At 41.2% G+C, this 24,387-nt stretch overlaps 1 protein-coding gene across 8 annotated transcripts in view; it reads left to right on the plus strand.

Moving 5' to 3' along the window:
- Positions 1 to 24,387, plus strand: part of ATP11C (ATPase phospholipid transporting 11C (ATP11C blood group)) — a 120,668-nt gene that overhangs the window by 69,016 nt on the left and 27,265 nt on the right. For all 8 annotated transcript variants that reach the window (XM_084640301.1, XM_084640294.1, XM_084640298.1 and 5 more), the window contains 16 exons: positions 254 to 382; positions 2,720 to 2,823; positions 3,549 to 3,599; positions 5,688 to 5,752; positions 7,385 to 7,466; positions 7,846 to 7,996; positions 9,013 to 9,210; positions 12,108 to 12,269; positions 13,246 to 13,400; positions 14,300 to 14,371; positions 15,671 to 15,744; positions 18,342 to 18,445; positions 19,483 to 19,664; positions 21,120 to 21,383; positions 21,857 to 22,031; positions 23,539 to 23,641. In XM_084640301.1, coding sequence (XP_084496427.1) covers positions 254 to 382; positions 2,720 to 2,823; positions 3,549 to 3,599; positions 5,688 to 5,752; positions 7,385 to 7,466; positions 7,846 to 7,996; positions 9,013 to 9,210; positions 12,108 to 12,269; positions 13,246 to 13,400; positions 14,300 to 14,371; positions 15,671 to 15,744; positions 18,342 to 18,445; positions 19,483 to 19,664; positions 21,120 to 21,383; positions 21,857 to 22,031; positions 23,539 to 23,641 — 2,071 coding nt within the window. The remainder of the gene's footprint in view (positions 1 to 253; positions 383 to 2,719; positions 2,824 to 3,548; positions 3,600 to 5,687; positions 5,753 to 7,384; positions 7,467 to 7,845; positions 7,997 to 9,012; positions 9,211 to 12,107; positions 12,270 to 13,245; positions 13,401 to 14,299; positions 14,372 to 15,670; positions 15,745 to 18,341; positions 18,446 to 19,482; positions 19,665 to 21,119; positions 21,384 to 21,856; positions 22,032 to 23,538; positions 23,642 to 24,387) is intronic.

Genomic DNA, 24,387 nt, shown 5'->3' on the forward strand with positions numbered 1-24,387 from the left:
CATTATGCAGTATTGATGGTTAGCTTTGAGCAACGGTTCTAGCATGTGGGTGGCAAATCATCTGGGATAGTTGCACAATTGCTGTACTTTTTTCGTGGTAAGCTTAAAAAGCTCTTCAAATTCCCATGATCGGAGAGGATCTTTCCTTTCTTTTAGACTTGGATAAAACAAGATAAACCGATTAAACCGCAGTCATCTCCTTCAGGGCTTGATTAAATGAATCATTAAAAAAACACAGTTGCATTCTTTCCAGGTTGGAGACGTTGTAGAAGTGAAAGCAGACGAAACCTTCCCCTGTGATCTGATATTCTTGGCATCGAGTAATGACGATGGGATCTGTTACGTCACGACAGCAAGTCTGGATGGCGAGTCGAATTTCAAGGTAACAAGAATGAAAACACTTCAGGCAGTAGTCTAGAGTGCAGAGTTAATGCACTGCAGTGGCTCCTCTGTGCTCAGGTTTTTTTTGTTTTAGTTGCAGTTGAAGTCAGCCTGTGTGTCTGCCAGTTCAGTTTGAGAACGCTTTGGGATCACACATTCTGATTGTGAATTGGTTGTGTTTAGCTTCCATTTCCTAACCTCTCTCATCCAGTTACTCAATGCTGAAGTGCTCTATGGATTTTTTTTTTATTTTTGGGGGTCTGTGTGTTTTAAGTAACTATTCCTAATGGCACTATTCCAAACTGTGTTGGTCCTGACAGATATATCTGCATGCTGTATCATTTATCCTGCTAAAGAAGGTTACCACTTTCATCTTCTGTACGCATGTAGAAAGATCTAATGAATTAGTAAATAGATCACTGCAGTTTCAGCTGGTTATTATAGCAGTCACCTGTAGAGACCTTTGCAATTGAGATTTTATCAGGGCTTTCATTCTATAACTCTGTGCTTTCACTCTCTCTGCACTTATGTGTAGTTCTCCCCTTTTTTGTGACTGAGATTCCTCATGCTTGATATCAACTCATAGGTGAATTGTTCCGGATTGCTTTGCAGAAAAAGCCTTCTAGTCATTTAAAATATACTCTGTTCCCATTGGCAGAAAATTAAGATGTATTTTTTCATATTCATGAGTCAAAAGGGCTGAACTCTGAGATTTGAAATTGTACCAGTTGGGTAGGCCTCACTGAGGATGAATTATTTCTCTAATTTATTCCCTCTACCTTTCTCCCTGTCCCCCCCACCCCCAGTTGAAACCCCCCTCTAAGGATATGAAAACTTGGTTTCACTCATGCACAGGAGTAATTTGTACTAACATTGGTAGCTGTGGAACAATGTTAGCAGTGTAGAATTCCTTCCAACTCCCACTGAAATCAGTGGGCGTATGTATCTTCATTCATTAAGAGGGTGTTGGATCAGGTCCATGGCTAATATCTATACTGATAGCCATTAGGTAATGTAGAAATGTATGCATGGAAGCTGGTCTCTGTGTTGAAATATTGTTGGTTATATAGAGTTCACCAACTCTGCAGTAGTGAGCCTTTCTCCTGTGCATCTTACGAACTTCACAAGCCAAGTAGCACTGGGTCTCCAACCTCAGTGGATAGGTTAGCAAAAAGGAGTGGAGCTTTCAAGCGCCACAACCCTAAAGTAAGCCTTCCTATATTAAAGCAGGTTCAAATGTATGCCATAAAATATAAAAGGATGTGCAACATGGCTAAGTTAATTTCAGAACCGGAACACATTCCCTGACTTTGAGCATTTGACATGTGACACTAAGGTTCTACAATAAGCATCTTATATTGTTTCTGCTTGGTCATCAGTGGTTGTTTCCTGGATGCTGATATAACAAAGAAGAAAACTCAGAGTTTGGGGGGGCAAGGGAGAAGAGTGGGGAAAATGGCAGAACAGCGTAACTGAGGCTTACTTGTCCTGTGGGGGTGGGGGTGTGAAATTTTTGACGTAAGACACAGACATTCTACTATAAAATCATTCAACGCTGATATTCAAAATGCTGTTAATTCCCTCCTATGATTTGTGCACTATAACTATAACCATCAATTGCAGGAAGAGGAATGCAAGGCTAAAAAGTGAGAAAGCTTTTTAGTGAATGTGTTTATGGAGACCGATTGAGGCAATATATCTTGCTGACTGAAATTTAGAACTCTAAGTCATTTTTATAAATAGAACTTTAAAATAGCGAATTGGAGTCTTCCCAGGCTTTCCAATTAGTTGTGAGAAAGGAACTTGCACAGCAGTTGATGCTAAGAATAGCTCTTGGTTCTGTCAATACTGTTCCTGCTCCCCTGGCAGCAGAGCTATCTTCTAATTACCTTCAGAAGCAGAACTGGGCAATTTCCTTAGAGGAGCTGAACACCTGTTGAGCTGTTGCAGCTATCTCTTGAAGTAAACAGGTGTTGGAGGAGTTCAGCATGCCTTAGGACAGCCCTGAAGGAGGAGTATTTCTCATAATTTATTGGCAGGTACAAGAGACCTCCCTTATTAAGTAACCCTCTGTCTTACCAGACCAGTCCAAAGTATTTCCTAAGCATATTAAATTCCAACCTGTTCTGCCTTTCATTAGAAGACCCATCCATGTCCTCCTGCCCTGTCCTTAAACAACTGATGGGTTACTTGAGTGGTCGCTTAAGACAAGCCTCATTGTACATCAGTGTTTTAAGTAATGAGCTATAACTACTCATTGAGCAAAGACCTTCTCTGTTATTGTGCTTCAGTGGAGTTGTGTGACTCTGTAATAGCTCTTGCTGCTCTCTCCACCTAGACGCATTACGCAGTGCGAGATACTATTGGGCTCCGGACAGACGACGACATCGACTCCCTTACTGCCACAATTGAATGTGAGCAGCCTCAATCTGACCTCTACAAGTAAGTACGGGAACAGCCACTACTCCTGGTACTCAACTGGTCCTTGTCATTGGTCCATCACTTGGTGTCCTTTGAGCGGGCAAACTAGAGTGCCGTTGGTACCCGTCTAACATAGTTTAAGGGAGCCACTGAATTCTCGTTCCAGCTGAATAGGCTGCATTTGGAGTTCAAAAGAGTGGTCGTCATCATGTTGTCCACAAGGAATGAAAGCCTTTTTATGGTAACACTTGTAGATGTTCCTGGAGAATTTACTGAGCCATCCGGCAAATCTTCCTGGAAATTTGACTTCTAGGCAAAGCAGCTGCCCTGGGAGGTGCTAGGGCACCAGAGTGTCACTAGCCCATATGCCTTTACAAACTTGGGTGTAAGCCTGCTTAGAAACATGTCTTTGTTACCTTCCTGAACAATTTTAAGGATGGAAAGCCATTGGTGCCCTGGCCTGAATTCAGCAAGGTGCAGAGAACAGCCTCATTCTAGTCAATGGGGCTCCTTGCACGCATAAAGCTCAGCATGTGCTTAAGTACTTTGTTGGATCATGACCTGCGTAATGTGTTCTTTCCAAAGCTCTGTCTCTCTAAGAGCATAAGACTCTGATGTGTGCTAACCTGCTCATTTCTTCCCACCTGCCTGTTGTGACACATTCCTTATGTTTGTGATGGCTCCTTGTAATTAAATATGCAGCAAACATTAGTTAACAAATGTCCTCTTATATATTTTGATCACAGATTTGTTGGAAGAATTAACATCTACAGAAGTAACCAGGAGCCTGTAGCCCGGTTAGTTCACTTAGCTCATTGTTACTAATTGCAGGTGGTGGTTGTTTTCTTTTTTGATAGATCCTAGCATCCTTCTTATCAAAGAGGAGTTGTGGAGATTTATGGATCTGAAATATGAGCTTCCTTATCCTACCTTTCTTCTTTCATTTTGCAGTTTGGTTTTATGTGTTCTAGTGACTTGAGAAAATTTCAGTCATTCCGAATGAGGGATCAGTTGATGATTACCTGTTCTGTTCATTCTCTCTGGGGCACCTGGCACTGGCCACTGTCAGAAGACAGGATACTGGACTAGATGGACCTTTGGTCTGACCCAGTAGGGCCGTTCTTATGAGGGCAGCAGGCCCTCTTAAAAATCCTTGCCCTTCAGCTGTGACAGCCTCCAACAAATGCCCCAGGATGTTGGGTTTGTTGGGATTGCCGATACGGGAGTTTATAGGAAGTGAGCAAATGTGCAACCCTCTGCATCCTCTATCACCTCTGCTGGAATCATCCTTGTGAGCTGGCAGATAAATGAAACTGACAGGCTCCCTGCTCTCTGAGCTCTTGGAGGGCAGGATCCCCCATCAGTTTCACTCCAGCTGACTTGCTAAAACAGAACCAGAAGAAGCAAAGAGTGATGTACTGGGCATGTGCTCACAACATCTGCTCTCCAGCAAACCCACCCTTCACTTTGCCGAAGAGCTCGGGTTTTAATTAGGTGCAGCCCGTGTTTTGGGTGACCAGTAAATTTTCTACATCACTGGGACACAATAGAGGGTGGGTGAGAATGTAGATTTCCTGAGGGGAAGGTTTTTGATTGTGGGTCTTTCAAATAGGCTGTTTCTGTGCACAAAATGTTTTTGTTTTTTTTTCAAAGCAACATATGTACGTAAGTTTGCAAAACTATTTTTCCTATTGCTATTTATTTAGTGAGTACAGCCATGTGCTCAGAGCTGTATAAAGCCTGAACACAGACAGTCCCTGCCTTAATAAGATTACACTCTACAAACAGACAGAAAGAAAAAGACACACTAGAAGGTCTAGAGATGACTAACTTAGTCTGTTTATTCCAGCTGTGTATTATAAAAGCATGTTTCATCCTAACATCTTTGTACATATGTGACAGGAGAAAGCACCAACTCACCAACAATGCTGCAAAATTAATGGGCCAAATTTTAAAGTAGAGAAGAAGATCAAACTTTAATCCAAGAAGCAGTGAAAGATAGATTTCAGATGGAAATGGAAGCAAGCATGTCCGTTAACCCAAGAGTTTTGGACAGTGTTACAAGATAATAGATAATAATAGATTCTACGGCCATAAAGGACCTTTGTGATGATCTAATCTGATCTCCTATACAGCACAGAAAGTGACAGGAGGGCTTTGAAAACCAAATGGCCACCTCTAACCCTGCCTGTGATCTTTCTCGCTGTTCAAGCAGAGGTGCCAGCAGATGTGCCCCTCAGATTCTTAAGTTGAGAGAAATGGTAGTCTCAAATACTAACTGCGATACAGAACTTTTGAGGGATGCTTGAAACCTGACAAACTTTTCTCGCCTTTAAAAATTCTGCTACCCAATTAGGATTAAAAGTGGAAATGGCAAGCGGTCGTGAAGGGAAATAAGAATAAATAAGCTGTAGCTCACGAAAGCTTATGCTCACTTAAAGGTTAGTCTCTAAGGTGCCACAAGTACTCCTTTTCTTTTTAAGGAATTATAGAACACACTGAGCAACATGGGAGCAAAAAAATAAGTAAAACATTTTACAGCAGCATCGATTTTTAGCACTCTTGAAAATGAGTCCACTTGTTTAGGTCTCTAAGTATGGGTTTTAGACACTAGCATCAGGTACTTATTTTTGAAAATCTCGGCTTGAATTCTGAAATGAGTCAGACATTGGAGAGTCTGAATACTAGTAATACTTTGTGTGATAAGAGATAAGAAACCACAAATGTAAATATAGATGTGAAGGCAAAAATACAGTGAGAATAAACTAATCCCTTATGTAAGAGAAAAAAACAAACTTTCGCTTTAACTGTGGGTATAAAATATACACAAGGTGGAATGAAATTGTTTGTAAGCAATCTGATACTATAACTCTTCCCGTGTTTAGGTCTTTGGGTCCCGAAAGCCTGCTGCTGAAGGGTTCTACTTTAAAAAATACAAAGAAGATTTATGGTGAACAGCTTTTTATTGATCGTTCTGATGGATAACTGAATGAAGTCAGCAAACAAATCTAAATGTCTGTCGGAGCATCTAGTGATGGAAAAGTCCTATCTACATTGCTGCTTTCAGTGCTCTGTACATATCTCATGCTCACACACAAGTTAATGAATTGATTTTGAGAGTAAGATTTCATGAGCTGCCGTGTCAGATGTTTAACTGAAATCTGAATATGTTGACCAGGATCTTCAGAAATTACTTGTGCTTTTTGAGAGCCCATCCTGAAACTAAAGCTGGGCACTTTATTTTTTTTTGGCAAATAGAATTTTTGCTGAAAAATGCTGTTTTTCAGGGCTCCCAAACTTTTGAATTGTTTTTCAAATGTCAAAAAAAGTGTGTGTGTGTGTGAACAGGGCCAAATCGAAATGAAAATCTGCCCCCCTCCCACCCCATAAAAAGTTCTATTTTGAGTTGACCAAAATGTTTTTGTAAATTCAAAATAATTAAAACATAATACTTTTGAATTGACCTGGAATGTTTTGGTTGATTCAAAATGAATTGTTTTTAGTTTGTGATGGACAAAATATTTCTGAAGAATGATTTGGGTTTGAATCACATCAGATTTTTTCAGTTCAGCTCCCAAACCAAAAAAAAATAAAAATAAAAATCAAAAAATCAATTATTCATTCAGATCTATTTGTGACACCTTTAAAGAGGCCCATATCAGCACTGCCATGTAGGGACCCCTTTACAGTGTCTCAAGTTGCAAGTCCCTTATGAAAATTATTGGCTGTACACCCAGTACTTTATGTCCATCCACTAACACCTGTAATTCTGTCCAAAAAGCAGTGAAGTTTGTCTGTCTGGCAAAAAGGTATCCTTTATAAACTCCGTGCTGCTTACTGCTAATGGTTCCACTATCCTTTAGGGAACTAAAACTGAGCCAAGGTGTAAATGTCTGTAGCTCCATTGAAGTGAAGTGGACTTGCACCTGCTTACACCAGTACTGAATTTGGTCTAGATTTTTCAGAGATTCTTTTTCTCCCCTTCCCAGTATTTGTTTCCTTTTACTTTTGTCAGCAGTTAGACTTACAGGATGCTAACTGTCAATATCACATTCTGAGTGGATCTTGTACTGTATCTGCTTTTCTCCTTACTTCTCCTTCTCTTCTCCCCCTCACCCAGGCCTTTTCAAAATAACTATCCGAACTGCAATAATCCGTACTGCAATAAATTTGTTTGCCAATTCCACTAATACCCTCGCACATATACACTTATATGAAGCTACCCTTCTCTCTTTTCCCCCCCTCCCCCCATCAGTTTGTACAAGCAATTGTGATAGATTAAAGTGTTTGCTAAATTTAACAAACTTTATACAGAAATAAATTATACTCTGGGAAACTATTCAGGAGTTCATGCCTATCATCAGCATTCAGAAGATGTATTGTGGCACTTGTGTTAGCATTATTCAATACCATTGGGGGTTCCTTGCTTAAATAAAATGCATAACACTTGGGTAATACCTCTGTCTGTGGATAATGAATCTTAAAGCACTGTGCAAACGCTAATATGCCTCACTGACAAGTGAAGGGAAGGCTTGCAACTCAGAAAGGGAACTATTACAAGCAATGCTTTAATGTTTTGTAGGGGTTGCGGTTTATACTGGAATGGAAACAAAAATGGCTTTGAACTACCAAGGAAAATCACAAAAACGTTCAGCTGTAGAAAAGTAAGTGTGCTTCAGAAAGAGAAAAGTTTATAAAAACTGTTTGTTTCCTTATGAGTTCACTTGTGCAGAAATAACCCCATCATTTGCTGCCTTTTGTTTCCGATACACTGAGTAGAAAATCTGTATATTGGGTTAAGCGTGTCTCCTAAAAAGCTACAGCATTTAATAGAACTTTTAAAAAGTATGACTCCAGGCTTATGCTTTACTTTATTGGGTGAGAAGTATTAAAAATCCTGGTTTTGACCCTAAATATCAGGCCTGTCAAAAGCAGTACTCTAGAGTTTCCCTTTTAAAAATGAGAATAGTCTAACCCTGATTGCTTGCCTGACTGAATATTAAAAATAGCTGCATGGATTTTAAAAATAAACCTATTTTTCAGATCAATCAACGCCTTCTTGATGGTGTATTTATGCATCTTAGTGAGTAAAGCTACGGTGTGCACCACTCTGAAATACGTCTGGCAGAGTAATCCATTTAATGATGAGCCATGGTATAACCAAAAGACAAAAAAGGAAAGAGATGCGTTCAAGGTAAATGGGGTTGTGTTTCAGGATCTCCTCCAGCCTTATTTATTCTGACAGTTTTGTTTAATCTGCCAACCCCTGTCTTCCCTGCATATTGTTTGGAATACATACCAAGGAAAGGACTGTCAATCTCTTAGCTCTTTTTTTCTTTTGCTTGTAGTTATTTCCTGTCTCAGCTGCTACGTGCCATTCTTGTTACCTATGTGCAAGAATGCTTGGGAGTAGTTGAGCAAAACGCAGCTGAGGAGGACTCAGACGCTAAAGCTGCTCACGTAGTGGTGTTCTTCTCCTACAGAACGTGTGTGCCAACTATTTGTGTTTCTAAATGGCTGCCTCTTATTTGCTGGCAAAAGACAGATCAATAGAATTTTGGCCACCTAGATATACTTAAACACAGTAGCAGATGCTTGACGCATATCTGAACTCCAGCCAGTTTTCAAACTTGAATGTATAAATTTAGACCGGGGCCACTTTCATTCGGTGTCTAAATATGGATGTAGGTGTTTGAGGTTTTCGGTAGCCAGGCTTGAAAACGTTGGCTTTGTGTCTCAACTTACCTTATTTCCTATCAGAGTTTTAGGAGACCTCCTTGTGATTTCGCTTACACCAGTAGTACGGTGGTGTAGCACTCCTGACGTCAGAGCAGTTTCTCCTGATTTAAACTTTTTAAAGTGAGATCAGAATCAGGCCTGTAATATTTACAGAACTGTGTTTGGATGGAACATTCTTAGATGATCCTTGTGGTTGTAAATAAAATGCCATCGTGGGCCAAATTCTCTTCGGTTATGCCTTTACAACTCCATGCAAGTCAGTGAGGTTGCCAAGATGGAACTGAGAGCAGAATTTGGTCCATTACCCTTAGTTTTCTCTAGAGTTTTATTTTTCATATTGAGTTCTCTTTTCACCACTGAAGAAGAAAATCTAATTAGAATCTTGAATTTGCTATTGTCGATTATATCTGTGTCTGGCTGAACTGGATATCAGATTGGCACACACTGCCTTTTTTTTCCTTTCCTTTACAGATCTTAAGAATGTTCACAGACTTCCTGTCGTTTATGGTTCTGTTCAATTTCATTATCCCGGTCTCCATGTACGTTACTGTAGAAATGCAAAAATTCTTGGGCTCCTTCTTTATTGCTTGGGATAAGGAGATGTATGATGAAGAAATCCAGGAAGGAGCACTGGTGAATACCTCGGACCTCAACGAAGAACTTGGTCAGGTCAGAACATGCTCCCTATTTGTGCCAAGTTAAAATTGGACGCATGGACAGTGTCTCATGGTAAAACTGCAACTCTTCCGTGGACTAAAACAGCTGTAGTGAAATCCCTCCTGTAGAACTTGTGGGCCAGAACTGAAGCTAATTTGGGCCATGGTGCTACTTAGAGCAGTTTTGTCTCTGCTTTTAGTTTCATCTGGCTGCCTTCCATGTCCAGGGGCTTTTCTAGCAGCCAAGAATCACTGGAGCATAGAGGCATACTGGCCCCTACCCCCCATGCCTGCCCACAAAGGCTGTGGGTTCATCTTCTATCTGTGCTTTGATTAGGAAACAATCGTCATTGATTGGTGCTTAGAGAGACAGATGACATTGTTTGTTTTGCTTTGTTTCCTATTGATAGGAAGCTCTGGTGCAATATTTGTGTGGATTTAGATTTGTATACAATATATAATTCCCTCCCTTCTGTTGGTTCTGTTCACCATCCTAGAAACCTCTGCATGCTTGGGGAAATGCTCCCATATCCAAAATCTAGAGGCATAAAAGCTCTGGAGTGTTGATCCAAGTAGAGGATTTATGGCAGTGGTTCTCAGCCAGGGGTACTGTAGGGGTTCTCCAGTGAGTACTTCAACTTATCTAGATATTTGCCTAGTTTTATAACAGACTATATCAAAAACACTAGTGAAGTCAGTGCAAACTAAAATTTCAAACGATGGCTTGTTTATACTGTTCTATGTGCTAAACACTGAAAAGGAAGTACAATATTTATATTCCAATTGAGTTATTTTTGTAATCATATGGTAAAAACGAGAAAGTCGGCAATTTTTCAGTAACAGTGTGCTGTGACACTTTTGTATTTTTATGTCTGATTTTGTAAGCAAGTAGTTTTTAAGAGAGGTGAAACAAATCAGACTCCTGAAAGGGGTACAGTAGTCTGGGAAGGTTGAGAGCCATTTTTATGGTTTGGGGTACCGTTAGAGGAAGTCTGTTAGAAGTGATTTAATCATGCTCTGTTGTCACTGTACCAGATTAACCTTAACTTTTTAATGAGAACATCTAAAGTAGAAGTTAAAAACATTATTCTATAAATTAATTAAAACAAAAAGAAGTCACATGTGGCTGCAGGGCAGGACAGAACATAAAAACGGCCCTACTGAGTCAGACCAAAGGTCCTTCTAGCTCAGTGTCCTGTCTTTCGACAGTGGCCAGTGCCAGGTGACCCAGAGGGAATGAACAGAACAGGTAAACATCAAGTGATCCATCCGCTTCGCCCATTCCCAGCTTCTGGCAAACAGAGGCTAGGGACACCATGCCTGTCCATCCTGGCTAATAGCCATTGAGGGACCTATCCTCCATGAACTTATCTGTTTCTTTTTTGAACCCTGTTATAATCTTGGCCTTGGAGCGAGAGAGAGAGAGACCTGATTGCTGTATTTGTGTCAGCACTGTAGCCTTCAGCAGCTCTAAAAAATCATTAGAAAGTCCCTGCTGCAGTAGTTAATCATTCTCCCTAATTAAAAGCCTTTGTCTGTCTGCTAATCACTCGTCTACCTGTCAAGACATAACTGTGTAACTATTTTTGGTGGTAATTTAGGGTTAGTGTGCTACTATTTGCTTCTGAAAACTAGATGAGCTTATAAATTGCATGTACAATAGAAATTGTATCATGTGGTTTGTTTCCACACAGAAGAATGTCAGACCCTAAGTGCATGTCAATAATTTGTTTGCTTTCATGAAATTAATTAAAAATTTAAAATTCTCTGTAAGATTTCTCTTTGCAGGTTAGTGAGGAAAGTGGTAATCTTTCACTGCATGCATTTGATATGCAACTGTCCTGCTACTATTTTCTCTGCTCTGCTGGGACTCTTAAGTAGCTAACGTTTCACTCTGGTCAGCCACAGCAGTGTAGCACGCCCTACTTTTGTTCCTGTAAAGAAAACGTTTAATTTGATGCATCCGATGAAGCGAGCTGCAGCTCACGAAAGCTTATGCTCTAATAGATAGGTTCGTCTCTAAGGTGCCACAAGTCCTCCTGTTCTTTTTGTGGATACACAGCTGCTACTCTGAAACCATTCCGTTTGGAACAACTGTTAGCTAATTTAATTGGCATTGTCAACATAAAACTCCCATAAAGCAAACAAATGGGTTTGTACTACTAGTGCTGATTAAGTAACTGCTGTGCTTTTCAAAATACAGTTTACTCTCCGCAGTGTTATACTATGTGGTTCCTTGTTGCACTTTTCTCAGCCGGGACAGTGAAAATCAGTGAAATCAATTTCCATTTTCTTTGATATAAAAATCCCTCTTATTTCCATGTTCTTGGTACCTCCCCATTTGAGTTCAGGCACTGCAGAGGAATGTTTATTTGTTTAAAAGAAAAATGGAATCTCTCTCTTTGTGTTTTTTTATTTTTTGGTTGGAAAAATGAATGGAAACGTTTTGTATAGATCAATAGGTTTGCTCAAAACTTTTTTTTAAAAAAATCTAAATTTTGGTCTTTTATATGTTGCTTTATTGGATTCAGTGCTGTGTACAGCACCATCTGAGAGAGACTAGCTGGGGGAACAGATGGTTGAGGGGGAGTAATCAAGGGCCATAAGACAGGTTCTCTGAGAGTTGTAAAAACTAAACAGAGCAATTGTGTAAAGAATTGGAAGCAGAGAAGTTGTTCTGGGAATGGGTGCAATATTGTCTTTTCTTTGTATTAATATACCTTGCTCCAAACTTTGAAGCCCAAGTTAAGCAAGTGCCAATGGTTCTCTCCTGGATCAGGTCTGACTAATTAAGTTGCCAGTTATTCTCCTATTTTCAGTGCTGCCACAGCTTCTTTCTTTTAGACAGCAATGAAAGCTGGGAATGTAGTAAAGAAAAAGTACAACAGTGACTTTCTCCCTTTCTTTTAGGTCGAGTATGTGTTCACAGACAAAACTGGAACCCTTACTGAAAACAGCATGAAGTTCATTGAGTGCTGCATAGATGGGCATAAGTACAGCAGCAGAATGTCAGAGGTGGATGGGTTCTCTCACACGGACGGACCCATGACATATTATGGGAAAGCACTAAAGGTAGAACTGGCCTTCGGTAACTTCTATATTTTCACTCTGATCCAATTTTCTGAGAGCTAACAATAACTCGAGATGGGCACAAGTGTAAAAATTCAGACACCGGTTTTGAACGCCTCTAAATTTGGCAGTGTTCAGAACCCACGTTTGAGACACTGTGAACAACTGGGTTCCTCTGTCCATCCCCCCAAGTTCAGGAGGGTTTGGATCTGAGGGTTTGGTTTAGGTTCCAGCTTTAGCTATTACTCTTGGACACTGTACCTTGAGTTTGTGTAGCAGTAATGACAAGCGCAGGGGAGAGCACATACCCATTTTCAGGAATCAATCCTATCCTTTGTCTAACCAAGACAAGCTTTAGCTTTGCTACAGTGGCATCACAGCAGAGAACTAGAAGCATTGCACGCATTGCAATAAAATAAATGATTGAACCAGAGTGCTGATCTTTTTGTCGGCCTTGTTTGATCTTTATTTACCCCTGCATCCTGCTAAAATGAATTAGTGCTCTGTTACATTTGAACAGAGCTCCTTTCTGATTGTGGGGCTGTTAAAAATACAAGGCCACGTTTTGCAAGAGTACGGCTTTGCTTCAATGTCCTTGGCTCAGTTTCCCATCCTATTAGCTGCTGTGCTGTTTGGTTGCTACTCTCCATCTCTGAGGCAATTCAGTGGTGGTGTATGTAGGTACATTTTTAAAGTACTGTGGGATGAAAGACACCATGTAAATGAAGTTCCCATTTAAAGGTGAGATTTTTCAAAGGTGGTTAACGGAGTTAGAATTTGGGTGCCAAACCTACATTGGTTCCTTTGAATATTCCAGCCTAAAAGGTTGGTAATTCTGACCAAATCCCAGTAGTGATTATTCAGCTGCTTAAGTAAAAATAACCATTATTCTAGTTATCACTAAAAATTAATCCTGTTTGGTACTCTGGGCAGGAAAAGACGCTAACTAACTCATTTCCTGTATTTTGACTCTGCTTAGTGTCGAGAAGAGCTGTTCCTCCGTGCTTTGTGTCTGTGCCATACAGTTCAAATCAAAGAAGGAGACAATGTGGATGGATTGATAGTAAACCAGGAGTGCAGTACCTATATCTCCTCTTCACCAGATGAAATAGCTTTGGTAAAAGGTGCCAAAAAGTAAGGGCGTTGAGTTTGTTTTCAGAACTGAAGGTTTTTCTTACTCTTGTAACTTGTGCTGTTGAGTGCGACTTAATGGAACCCAAAAGTTGCCCTATGAGTTTTTCATAATAAAATGCTCATAGGCCAGTAATTGACAAGGAGAACTGTAGCGTGTAGAAAGCACAACGGGAGAAACTCTTGTCTGGCCTGGTCCAGAGCCCACTGGAGTCAACAGGAGTCTTTCCATGGGTGGAATGAGTTTTGTGCTTCAGTGGGTTTTGGATCAGGCCCATAGTAGAGTTGTGCTTAATCAATATTTTTATCTTTACTGAATAATTTCACAATAAGCAAAGGTTTGGGAATCATAACTTGCATGTCACAGTGTATGTTGTTGCTTCTGTTAAGTAGAATGGTGTCCCAAGTTGCTTGATTAAACAGAGCCGTACTCTATCCAAGTTCCCTGGGACGTTCTGTTACATTGTAGAAGAAGCAGTCAATGAATACTGCATGTGTATCAAAGCAAAATTACTTTCTTTCTTTGGGGTGGCAGGAGACAAAGCAGCCCCTATGAAGGCCACCTTTGTTAGCCTTTTCTGATGTACTTGTATTACCTTATTACTATTTGGAGGCATAATAGCAGACCTAGCAGATCTATTTTTGCCATAAATGTAACACAGTATGCACATGTGTTAATTCACGTGGCCTATAGAGACCTCAGAGTTTTCTAGGGTATGATCCACATCTCTTTAAGATTGTACAAGTCAGGAAACGCAGAGAATAGCCTGGTGAGCTACTGAAATACATGGACTGAATTCTGTAGCCCAGGTCATGTTTCAGAATATGGAAATGAAAATGTTACAAATGTAAATTATGTAACAGTGTTTTCAGTGTCCTTCTGTCCTCTTGTTTGTTGACAGGTATGGTTTCACTTTTCTAGGACATGAAAATGATTTCATGAAAGTACAAAACCAAAAGAACGAAATCGAAAAGTAAGCGCAGCTGCATTGTGGTGAGGAATATTGCTCACGCTAACTGAACAATCTGCCAAGTGCCAGCTGATTAAACTCAGGAAAAACGGCAAATGCTGCAGGGTGGAAACAACGCAACGGGCTGTCAGACTCACTGCTGCTCTGCATGAAAGCCGGTCCGAATTACAGAGCACCTGGCAGCAGAGAATTGGCTGAGAGGTTAAATTGGTTGCAGCTTTTGCTGAATAACAAATCAACCAAAGCCTAAAACAAGGTCCTCTGACCATATCCTGCACCACGGTTTGAAACCTGGAAACTCTCTTGGATCTGTGAATTATTGCGATAACCTCCTAGATGGTGAATGTATGAGAGCTGATGCTACTATAAACCTCAACCATACAAAGTTAAATCTTTGCATAAACATGCTCCAACCCTAACCCCTTCTTGGACTGAAAATAATTCGGCCTTACCGTGCGGCAACTGTTCATGTAAACCCCAAGGGATATACACCATTTGAAGGATAGCTACCTGATCCAGATGCCCTCCTAGATCTTGTCTTATTAGCAACTTCTCTTCATGTTGAATTTCTCCATACGAAGGGAGGATTCAGAGTTCCTATTTACTGCTTTTGGTGTTCAGCCAACCTAGTAGGCTGCTTGCCCTGATTGACAGCTGGGTGTTCCAGTCAGGACCTTCAGCCCCTGAGCAGTCAGCTGGCTCATGAAGGTCCTAACTAGCTTTTCCCACTTCCAACCAACCTGGTGCTATGTGGTTGCCAGTCGCATATCTCAGAGCCCCAGCCAAGCATGATATCATGTACCAAGCATACATCTTGCTTGTTCACATCAGCCTTGCATCAAGAAAATGGTCCATAAACAACTTCTACAGGGAATCTCCATACTCTGTGAATGCATGTGCGGCAGCTTTGTTAAATTTACAAGCATCTTAAACCAAGTGCGACTCTGTCTTAAAGAAAATGAAAATAACATGTCCATGTGCATTCTTTTCAGGCAAACAATAACTCAGCCCTGCTTTCCCTGAAATGCCCCAGCAGTTGTGTGCGCTCTATCTGATCACGTGGCTCTTAATGATGGTAGTGGGCATTGTTCACCTATCATGTATAAATGACTTGTAGCTTGACTACCTGTACCATATCTTTAATAAGGAAACTGGTCAGCTGGCACCTGATACTTGTAGTCTGGCATAGAGAGAGTTCTGCAGTTCATTCTTAGTATGTTCTTCTAGCTTACAACCTTTTACTGAATATCATTTTTAATTTTTTTCCTCACATTTCTAAGTTCTGTTCTTTCCTTTTTAAAGGTATCGGCTTCTTCATGTATTAAACTTTGATCCTGTCCGCCGCCGGATGAGTGTTATTGTGAAAACCAGTGCAGGTATTGTTAAAACAGTGGGTACCACTGTGTATCAAATATATGTCTGCATTTACTCTTGTACTGAGAATGTATTAAAGACCTCCCATTACAACACAGAAAAGCTAACCTGTTATATTTCATGGGCCTTAGCCTCACCTGCAAAATTCACTTGCACGCCACCTGAGCGTCCAAAAATCTCTCATTTGCACATGCAAATCTGGTAATGGCGTGTGCTTTTTGTTGATTTGTACATGCACCCACTGCACTGGTACACATTTTACAAGCACAGAGGCACCTGCATATGAGAACTTGGCCCTTGAAGTGTGCTAATGAGATCAGTGGTCGGATTTATGATAGACCTTTACTGTGCACGCCCATGCTAACACTACAGGAAACCCCACTGCAGAGTCCTAGCGAGGTGCAGTTTTTCTGACATGCTTCTGCTGCTCTATAAAAAAAAATGTCAGTCTTGTCGGAGTATGGCATTTGCCAGCATTTCCTTTGTAACATGACCATGCAATTTTGTACCCCATTTGAGCCCAAACTAAGGGATCTGAGTGAGGAAGGACAATTTTTTATTTTCTTTTATGGATTTGAAAAATAATCCAATTGGTCATTTTAAAAAAAATTGCTTTTAGAGATCTAAAAGTGCCCAAAGAATTAGAAATTGGTGGCTTCAGATGCTTTTCTACATTCTAACTCCACCAGCTTTTTATTTTAAGCTGAAGTTGTGCTGGTTTTTAGGTGCTATGGCATAGCTTTGGGGGAAGAATAATTATCAATGCCAGATCTTTAATTTATCAGTGGGGTTTGCTTGCCACGCATGCTAACTTTGTTAAGACTTTCAATCCGTTTGCCCATTTTTGTGATGGACCAAATCTAGCCCTCGTGTAACCCTGACATCAGTGAAGTTACACCAGGCATGAATTTGTTGCAGTGTATCTGTGTGGCAACTAAATAACTCAAGGATATATACATCCCTGGGAACTGATTTGACTTGGTTAGGCCATAGAAATGGGTCCTCAGAGCTATTAATATCTCCTCTTTATAATACATGTGCATGCATCCACCTGCACCACAACTCAGAGACCTGAGTACATAGAATGTGGAATACTGTAATACATCTGAAACAGCTGATAGATGGCAGGATCAAAAAGAATACATTCCAAACCATTTATAAGATGCTGAATTGAAGTATTTAGAGCAAATCTCTAAGATAAACTCCTGGGATTGGATATTCTTATGATTGGATGCATATATTTTTGCCCCTGTTTATTTTACAGAATTGTAATTGATTGACCACCAGGATGAGTGAATACAGAATTAATAATTTCCTTTTGGGCTTTTCTATGGCGCTCATCGCTGAGTACCTGAGTGCTTCACAAATATTAGTGAACTTATTCTCACGACACCCCTGTGAGATGAGGGGATATATTAAGCCCATTTTACAGCTGTGGCTGCTGAGACACAGAGAGTATAGTGTCCAATAATTTTGGGCACCTGATATGAAATGCATAAGGCCTCATTTTTGAGAGCACTCAGCATTATATAGCCCATTATATGTCCAAAGCACAGCTCCCATTAGCTTCAGTTGCAGCTATGAGTTCTCAGCTCTTCTACAAATCAAGCTCCAGGATCTCAGATGGAGCATCTAGGAAATAAGCAACACACAATTTGTGACCACCTGTGAAAAGCTTGGTTTCAGTGACTTGTTTAGCATCACTTAGGATGATGGCAGAGACAGGGTAGAGCCCAATTCCCCAGGACACTATTAAAGTTCCTTAACCACGAGACCCTCTTGTCTCTTCCTGCAGTCCCCGGCCTCGTTCACACCCCTTCCAGCTTCTGTAACCAATGAAACAGGGAACCTACAAACAATAGCCTCCTTCACTATACAGCCCTGATTCATCCCCATAGCAGGGTCCCATGCACTGAATACAGATGGGGTCCTGTGGAAAAAATATGTGATCACATCATTAAAGGCTCTATCATAATGTATACGCACAAGAGGGTCAAATTAAGGTGACCTAATTTGTCCCATTCCCCCCCATACCCTTGGCTCTTGCCCGCTCTGGATTCAAATTAGGCAGCTTGCTCCTCCATGCTGCCTACATCCAGCCAGGGCGGGGCTTTGAGAGCATCGGAAAGATGGGGGCTCCCTGCTCTCAGTGCTGACCTGGCATGGCCCATAGCAGCAGAGAGCTGCAGTGGCAAGCAAGGTGATGCTCAGCTTCAGGCTGAAGTGTGCCCAGTGCAGAAAGAATCATTGGGGACAGATTCTGTTCCAAAGGCACTAGAGCGTTCGTTCTCAGAAATGGCTAAAATCGTCAAAAAATTCAGCCTGAGGCAGACACCCACAGCCTGGAAAATTACAGCCCAGATGGTTAGCGTTTGGCAAAGTTATAAGCAGCTGAAAGCGTGGTCTTATACTGGGGCGTGTCATCCTTAATAATAGGTGGCAACCTTAATAGCATTTCCAGCCCTGCCTATAACAGCTTCATTTGCAACCTTGCCATAGTTCTTCTTTCCATCTAAGTTTACAGCACATTGAAGACAATGGCCTTTAAATCTCTTGACACATTTTGAATGCTTCAATCTTCTTTTTAATTCTGTTTTAGGAAAGTTCCTCCTATTCTGTAAAGGAGCAGACTCTTCTATTTTTCCAAGAGTACAACAAGATGAAATACAACAAACTAAAGTGCACGTAGAACGTAATGCAATGGTAAGCATGTACACGAAACTAGGTTTGTCCTTGTTGGAAGAAAGCCTTTCTCTGAAGATAAAGCTCTGACCTTGGGTTGAGGAAAATGTGAGCTTTAATTCTTGTTGTTTTGAAGTCCATATCTGACTTGTTTCCTTTTCTGTTCTTCTGGCTTCCAACTTCATTTAATTTCTGATCTGCTTATATGATCCTGAATCCTGTAGGATCTAATCATCTCCCAAGGAGTTAAAAATAACAATAACATTTTCTCTCTTTTTTTTCCTCGCTAGCCTTATGGAGAAATCCTTGAATCAGTTTCTAGTTTTGTTTTGTGTGTGTGCTGTTTTGAGAAGCATTTATCTAAATTGAGCTATATTGAGAGAAGAGGTTTATAGTTAGTTCTGAATGTGCCAAGACTAGGGGCTTGTCTACACTACCGCACGGGGTCAATCTATGATACGCAACTTCAGTTACGTGAAGTTAGATCATAAATCTAACTTACTTAGATCTACTTACTGCAGTAAGTCAATATCTGATGCTCACCCATCGACTCCGCTTGCGTTCCTCGTTCTGGTGGAGTACTGGCGTCGAAGGGAGAGTGCTCAGCGGTCGATTTATCACGTCTATACGAGATGCGATAAATTGAGGCCCCCCCCCCGCTGGATCAATCGTTGCCCGCCTGTCCAGCGAGTAGTGTAGATGAGTCCTAGTATTCATTCTTATCTCTTCTGGTTGGTCCTCTTCTTCTTACACTGCAGTGGTTTTTAAAACAGCCTTGTTTTACAATTTCGTATTTCTCGTGACCTTATTACTGCTAAAGATGCTCAGTTCCACGGCTTATAATACATATTGTGATGTTCTATGTCCAAGGTTTTCCGTGTGTGGAGATTAATATATAAACAAAGAGGAAATGGTCCTTAAGATGTAGAATCACTTCTAACATTGGACCCAATCGTTGCAGGCACTGAGTGACCTGTAGAAGCAGAAAGTGAAAATTCTATGGTCGGGGCTGTTTAAAAGGTGTTTTTTAGTGCACATATCCACTTCTCTGTTTCAAGGATGGATATCGAACTCTTTGTGTGGCCTTCAAAGAACTAACTCAAGAGGACTATAAAAAAATTGATGGACAGCTCAGTGAAGCAAAAATGGCTCTACAGGACAGAGAAGAAAAGATGGCCAGGATTTTTGATGACATAGAGACCGACATGCATTTGATTGGGGCTACTGCTGTGGAAGACAGGTAAGACGGTGGCAAGCAAGCAGATGAAATGTGAATGCCGTAGCTGTTCAGAATAGCGTAGTCTGTATCTCCCTCAGTCTGAAATTACCCTGAGAGTAATTTCAGGACAACGAGGGAAGGGTGGGTGAACGACCAAAGTGAGACCATTGAGCAACGGTCTGTGCCGTAACAATCCACCATGGTGCTTATTGAAAGCTATGTGCTGGTCCTAAGAAGAAGACAGAATGTCTAAAGCAATTATTTCCTGGCACGTCCCAAAACCAATTGCCTATTTGCTAAAAATATACTGGTTTAAACAGTAAGTACTCTAACATTTTAATCAATAAATCCTACTTTTTCAGAAAAGCATGCAGCATTGTGCCCCTAATTTATGTACCAAACCAATACAAACTCAGGTGCAGTTGCAGTAACTGTATGTGTAAATTAGGCTGTCGTTTATTTTTCACTCTGCGTTTTATGGCACTAGTCAAAGAGTTGGGTGAAGTGACTGAATGTAGGACTAGGAACTGCTACATTCTAATCCTGGCTCTAACCCTAAATCCCTCTGGCCGTGCCTGCACAGCAAAGAACCCCTCAAGGCAGCACGTCGCATGAGTCTGTGTAGACATTCAGGCTTTAGCTGGAGCTCTGGGTCTGAAACCCGCCCCCTTCTCCATGCTATGAGACTCACTGCCTGTTTTCTGGGGAGGGGAGGTAGGGGTGGGAGTTGCCATATAGATGTAACCTCTGTGACCTAGAGCAAACAATTTAACATCTCTCCCTCATCTTTCCCAAATGTAAAATGAGGAAAGCTGTCAGCTTTTGTGGATTAAATGGTTAACGTTTGCTAAAATAAATAGGATTTATTACGTGAAAAGTATTGTTATTGGACCCATTCCTGAAGCCCATCCTGGGTCTAACTGCCCATCAAACTTTACCCCATACTCTGCCACACAAAACTCCCGCCTACTTTCCTACAGGAATTTGTTCAGAGGGTGCTGCAATAGAGTCAGACTTCTTTCAGTTTAAAGTTTATCTGAAAGCTGCCTTGCTGGGTGGGTTTTTTGATTCAGCCACGTGCAAAGTGTGATACATAGCACTGGTGGTATTAACGTCCGCTGGCGACGTACTATGCTGGCGAAGTACTATGCTGGTTTTAGCTAGAGATGACATGGTTGGTACATAAGTCATTCTTTGGTAAACAACATGTGGGTTTATTTGCTCCCAGTGGAAATGCTTAGCAATCTGTAAGCCATACTCATGTAGTGTGGGACTTTTGTCCCCCTCTGTTAGCTAGGGTGGTTTGTCTGCTGCTGCCTCTAGGTCATTTATCTGAGGTAGTAAAGGCTGATGGTTTTCAGACCTAGATCCTCCCCAGGCTCATTGTAACACGCACAAATCATTCTCAATGAATTCTGAGGAGAAATGGTATTTTTAAGGTAAATGAGATGGCTAATGTATTGCCTCAATGTACAGACTTCAGGAGCACGCAGCGGAAACCATCGAGGCCCTGCAAACAGCAGGCATGAAAGTCTGGGTGCTTACCGGGGACAAGATGGAAACTGCAAAATCTACCTGCTATGCCTCCAGGCTCTTCCAGACAAACACCGAATTACTGGAGCTGACCGCAAAAACGATGGGAGACAGCAACAGGAAAGAGGATCGATTACACGAGCTGTTGTTAGAGTATCATAAAAAGCTGCTGCAGGATTTCTCCAAAAATAGCGGAAAGCTTAAAAGGTGCGAGAGAGCATGTGGGCAGTTTATGTCTGGATAACTGCCCTCGGTGAAGATGCTTAGAAGGAAGGGTCCTTTTGCCTCGGTCCTGCAATTCCATGTATGCAGGGGAAGAGCTCTGGATTTCAGGGGGACTGCTTGGGAGGATGACTGTCCCTCACCTGAATCACATTATAGGCAGAGAGGCCCCAATCCTGCAAACAGTCCCCGGCTTTCCTATTTCCTATTTTTCAAACATAACTGTGCAGTACTTGGGCATGCCCTGTTTTTCCTTTTAAATGCAAGCCGTTTGAGTTAACTGAGCATGCGCACACTCACGCATGCACACGCTCACACACACTCACCTCCAGCAATCAGACCTGTTTACATTTCGAAACCATTTCTTTGTTGCTCAGATAACACAGAAACGACTAAATTGACTTCTTTGAAATGTAAGGCTCAGACTTTCAAGTCGTCTTGTTCTGTTTGTATTATAGAAGCTGGACAGTGAGTCAAGAATATGGACTGATTGTAGATGGCTCAACGCTGTCGCTGATATTAAATCCTTCCCAGGATTCCAGTTCCAGTAATTACAAAAGCATTTTTCTACAGATTTGCCTGAAATGTGCTGCAGTTCTATGTTGTCGGATGGCTCCTTTGCAGAAAGCCCAGGTAGGTGCTATCGGTACGCTGATGGGCTCATTTTGCAGGAGGCAGCGGCTACATGCTGTTTTGAGTGTTATTTGCAGCACACTTCAGTAGTTAAAACAACTAAGCAGTTTGGATCATAGCTCCAAACTTTCCAATCTCCGTGTGTATAGAGGGGCTCCAAAATCCATATTTAGGCATCTATACACAGTGGTTTGATTTTTTTCAGAGGTGTTGGACACATGTTGCACGGGCTATAAGTCAGTGCAGAACTTGGCTCCTTGACAGGCTGCAAGCTGGGCCAGCAGCTGTCTTCCAATACCTAAGCACAGATAATGCTCCAGAATGTATTTGCTCTAGATGCAAAAGGTTCCCACCGGAAACAAGGCTAAGTGGTTACTCTGATGTGAGAAGCAATTGTTCTGTACCTTAAAGTGAAGCTGTCTTGCTGTATACAAGTAAAACCTCTTAATTTAAAAAAAAAAAAAAAAAAAGGAAAAAATCATGTAAGTATGAAAAATGTGTACCATGCAACTGGACCTTCAGCGAGTGCGATCTGATTTCCTTTTCCAAAGGACAGATGCTACCAGAGGTATTTCAGCAAGTCTATTATAAATCCTCTGATGACTTTGATTTAACAGACTGTCTCCTGAACCATGAAATTTAACAAAAATCACTTACCTGACTCTTTCTTTATTTTATTTTTTGGCTGTGTTGGAGCCTTTTCAGTGCTATGGTGTATTTCTGCCACAATCTTGTCTTTCATAGATGTACGGACTGTTTCCTGAAACTATTTTTACAAAAGCTTTGATGTTCAACTCACCTATAAATAAAGGGACAGACTAATCTATTTAATTCCATTCCAAGCTCTGAGAACCGGATTTTCTGACTTTTCCTCAACAGCTGATTAAAGTGTCAAAAAGGGCATAAACCGTGTATTTCCTGCACTGCTCTAGGTACATAGGATGTGACCAGCTGCGACATGACTTAGTGCCACATGTGGGAGTCGCCTCCTTGTAACTGAGGGCAGAGTCTGACATTTGGAATGGAAGGAAGGGTACCACTAATTTATATCCCGGCATTTCAGCTCTACAAAGTTAATTCAGCGCCAGCTCTTGGTGATGACCATGATAAAACTCCCATTGGCTTCAGTGGGATTATTTCAGGCCTCGATCTTAAACTGCTTAAAAGGGAAAAGAGGGGAAAAAAATAGACCCGTTGCAGTTCGCTTGGCCGCAGTTGGATTGTGTTAACTGGAATTGGATGTAGTTGGGTGGGCTTTTAGGACAACTAGAAAATCCTCACAGGCTTTAAAATGAAGGCTGCACTGAATCTCAACCCGGTGTGAATTAGTTTGAATCACTTTGTTGAAAAGCCGATCTGACTTACTTTTTTCAACCAGAAAAAAACACTTGTGAGGCTGTTGGCTCCTGGCCAGTACTGTATGTGCTGAGTTATTCAAGAGTGCTTGAAAGAACGGTTGACTCTTTGGACATTTCTGCTGACCTGTTGTGTATTTGAATTTTTTTAGATTGTTAAAATGGTGAAAAACACCAAGGGCAATCCAATAACACTATCAGTAGGAGACGGTGCCAATGATGTTAGCATGATCTTGGAAGCACATGTTGGAATAGGTGAGAAATGTGTGGAAATCATAATACCTCACTCTAGTACAGCTCCTTCCATCAATAGCTCTCAAAGCGCTTCACAAAGGAGCTCAGTATCATTAGCCCTTTTTTACAGATGGTGAAACTGAGACACAGAGAAGGGATGTGACTTTCCCAAGGTGACCCAGCAGGTCAATGGCAGAGCTGGGAATAGACCCCAGGTCTCTGGAGTCCCTTTCTACTAGGCCACACTGCCTCCTCATAAGAAGAAAATAGGTAAAATACAAAATAGATAGAATGTACTATGGCCTTTAAGCCTTGTAGTTGGAAAATAATGTATGGAAATGTAGAAGCTGATGGTTTGTTTACTTGATATAGAGTAAAACAGGGCATCAGACCCATTAGTGCCCCAGAGGCACTTCTGAAAACTTTGCCCAAGTCTGTTTAGCCTACAGCCTTGCCTATTTATTGTTCAGTTCACGCCTTCGCTTTCACATGTCCTGACCTTGCTCCCATTGCAGTCATTGACAAAACTCCCTCTGAATAAAGCAGGAGCCAAATCAGACCCATGAAGCATTGATGCTAGGTCCTTGATGCACTCGAAGTATCTTTAAACACATGGCTCTACACTCTTCGTGCAGCGTACAGGGATTTGCCAGGGATTTTCTGGTAACAAGGAATGCCTGTCCAGTTTCCCACTGCTGAAAATATGAGAGAGCTGTCCAATGAAAGGTTTTAAACATGTTCTGCCTGTACCATGTTTGCAAGATGAG

This window comes from Lepidochelys olivacea (genome assembly GCF_965140295.1).
Source record: "Lepidochelys olivacea isolate rLepOli2 genome assembly, chromosome: 9".
NCBI classification, from domain to species: Eukaryota; Metazoa; Chordata; order Testudines; family Cheloniidae; genus Lepidochelys; species Lepidochelys olivacea.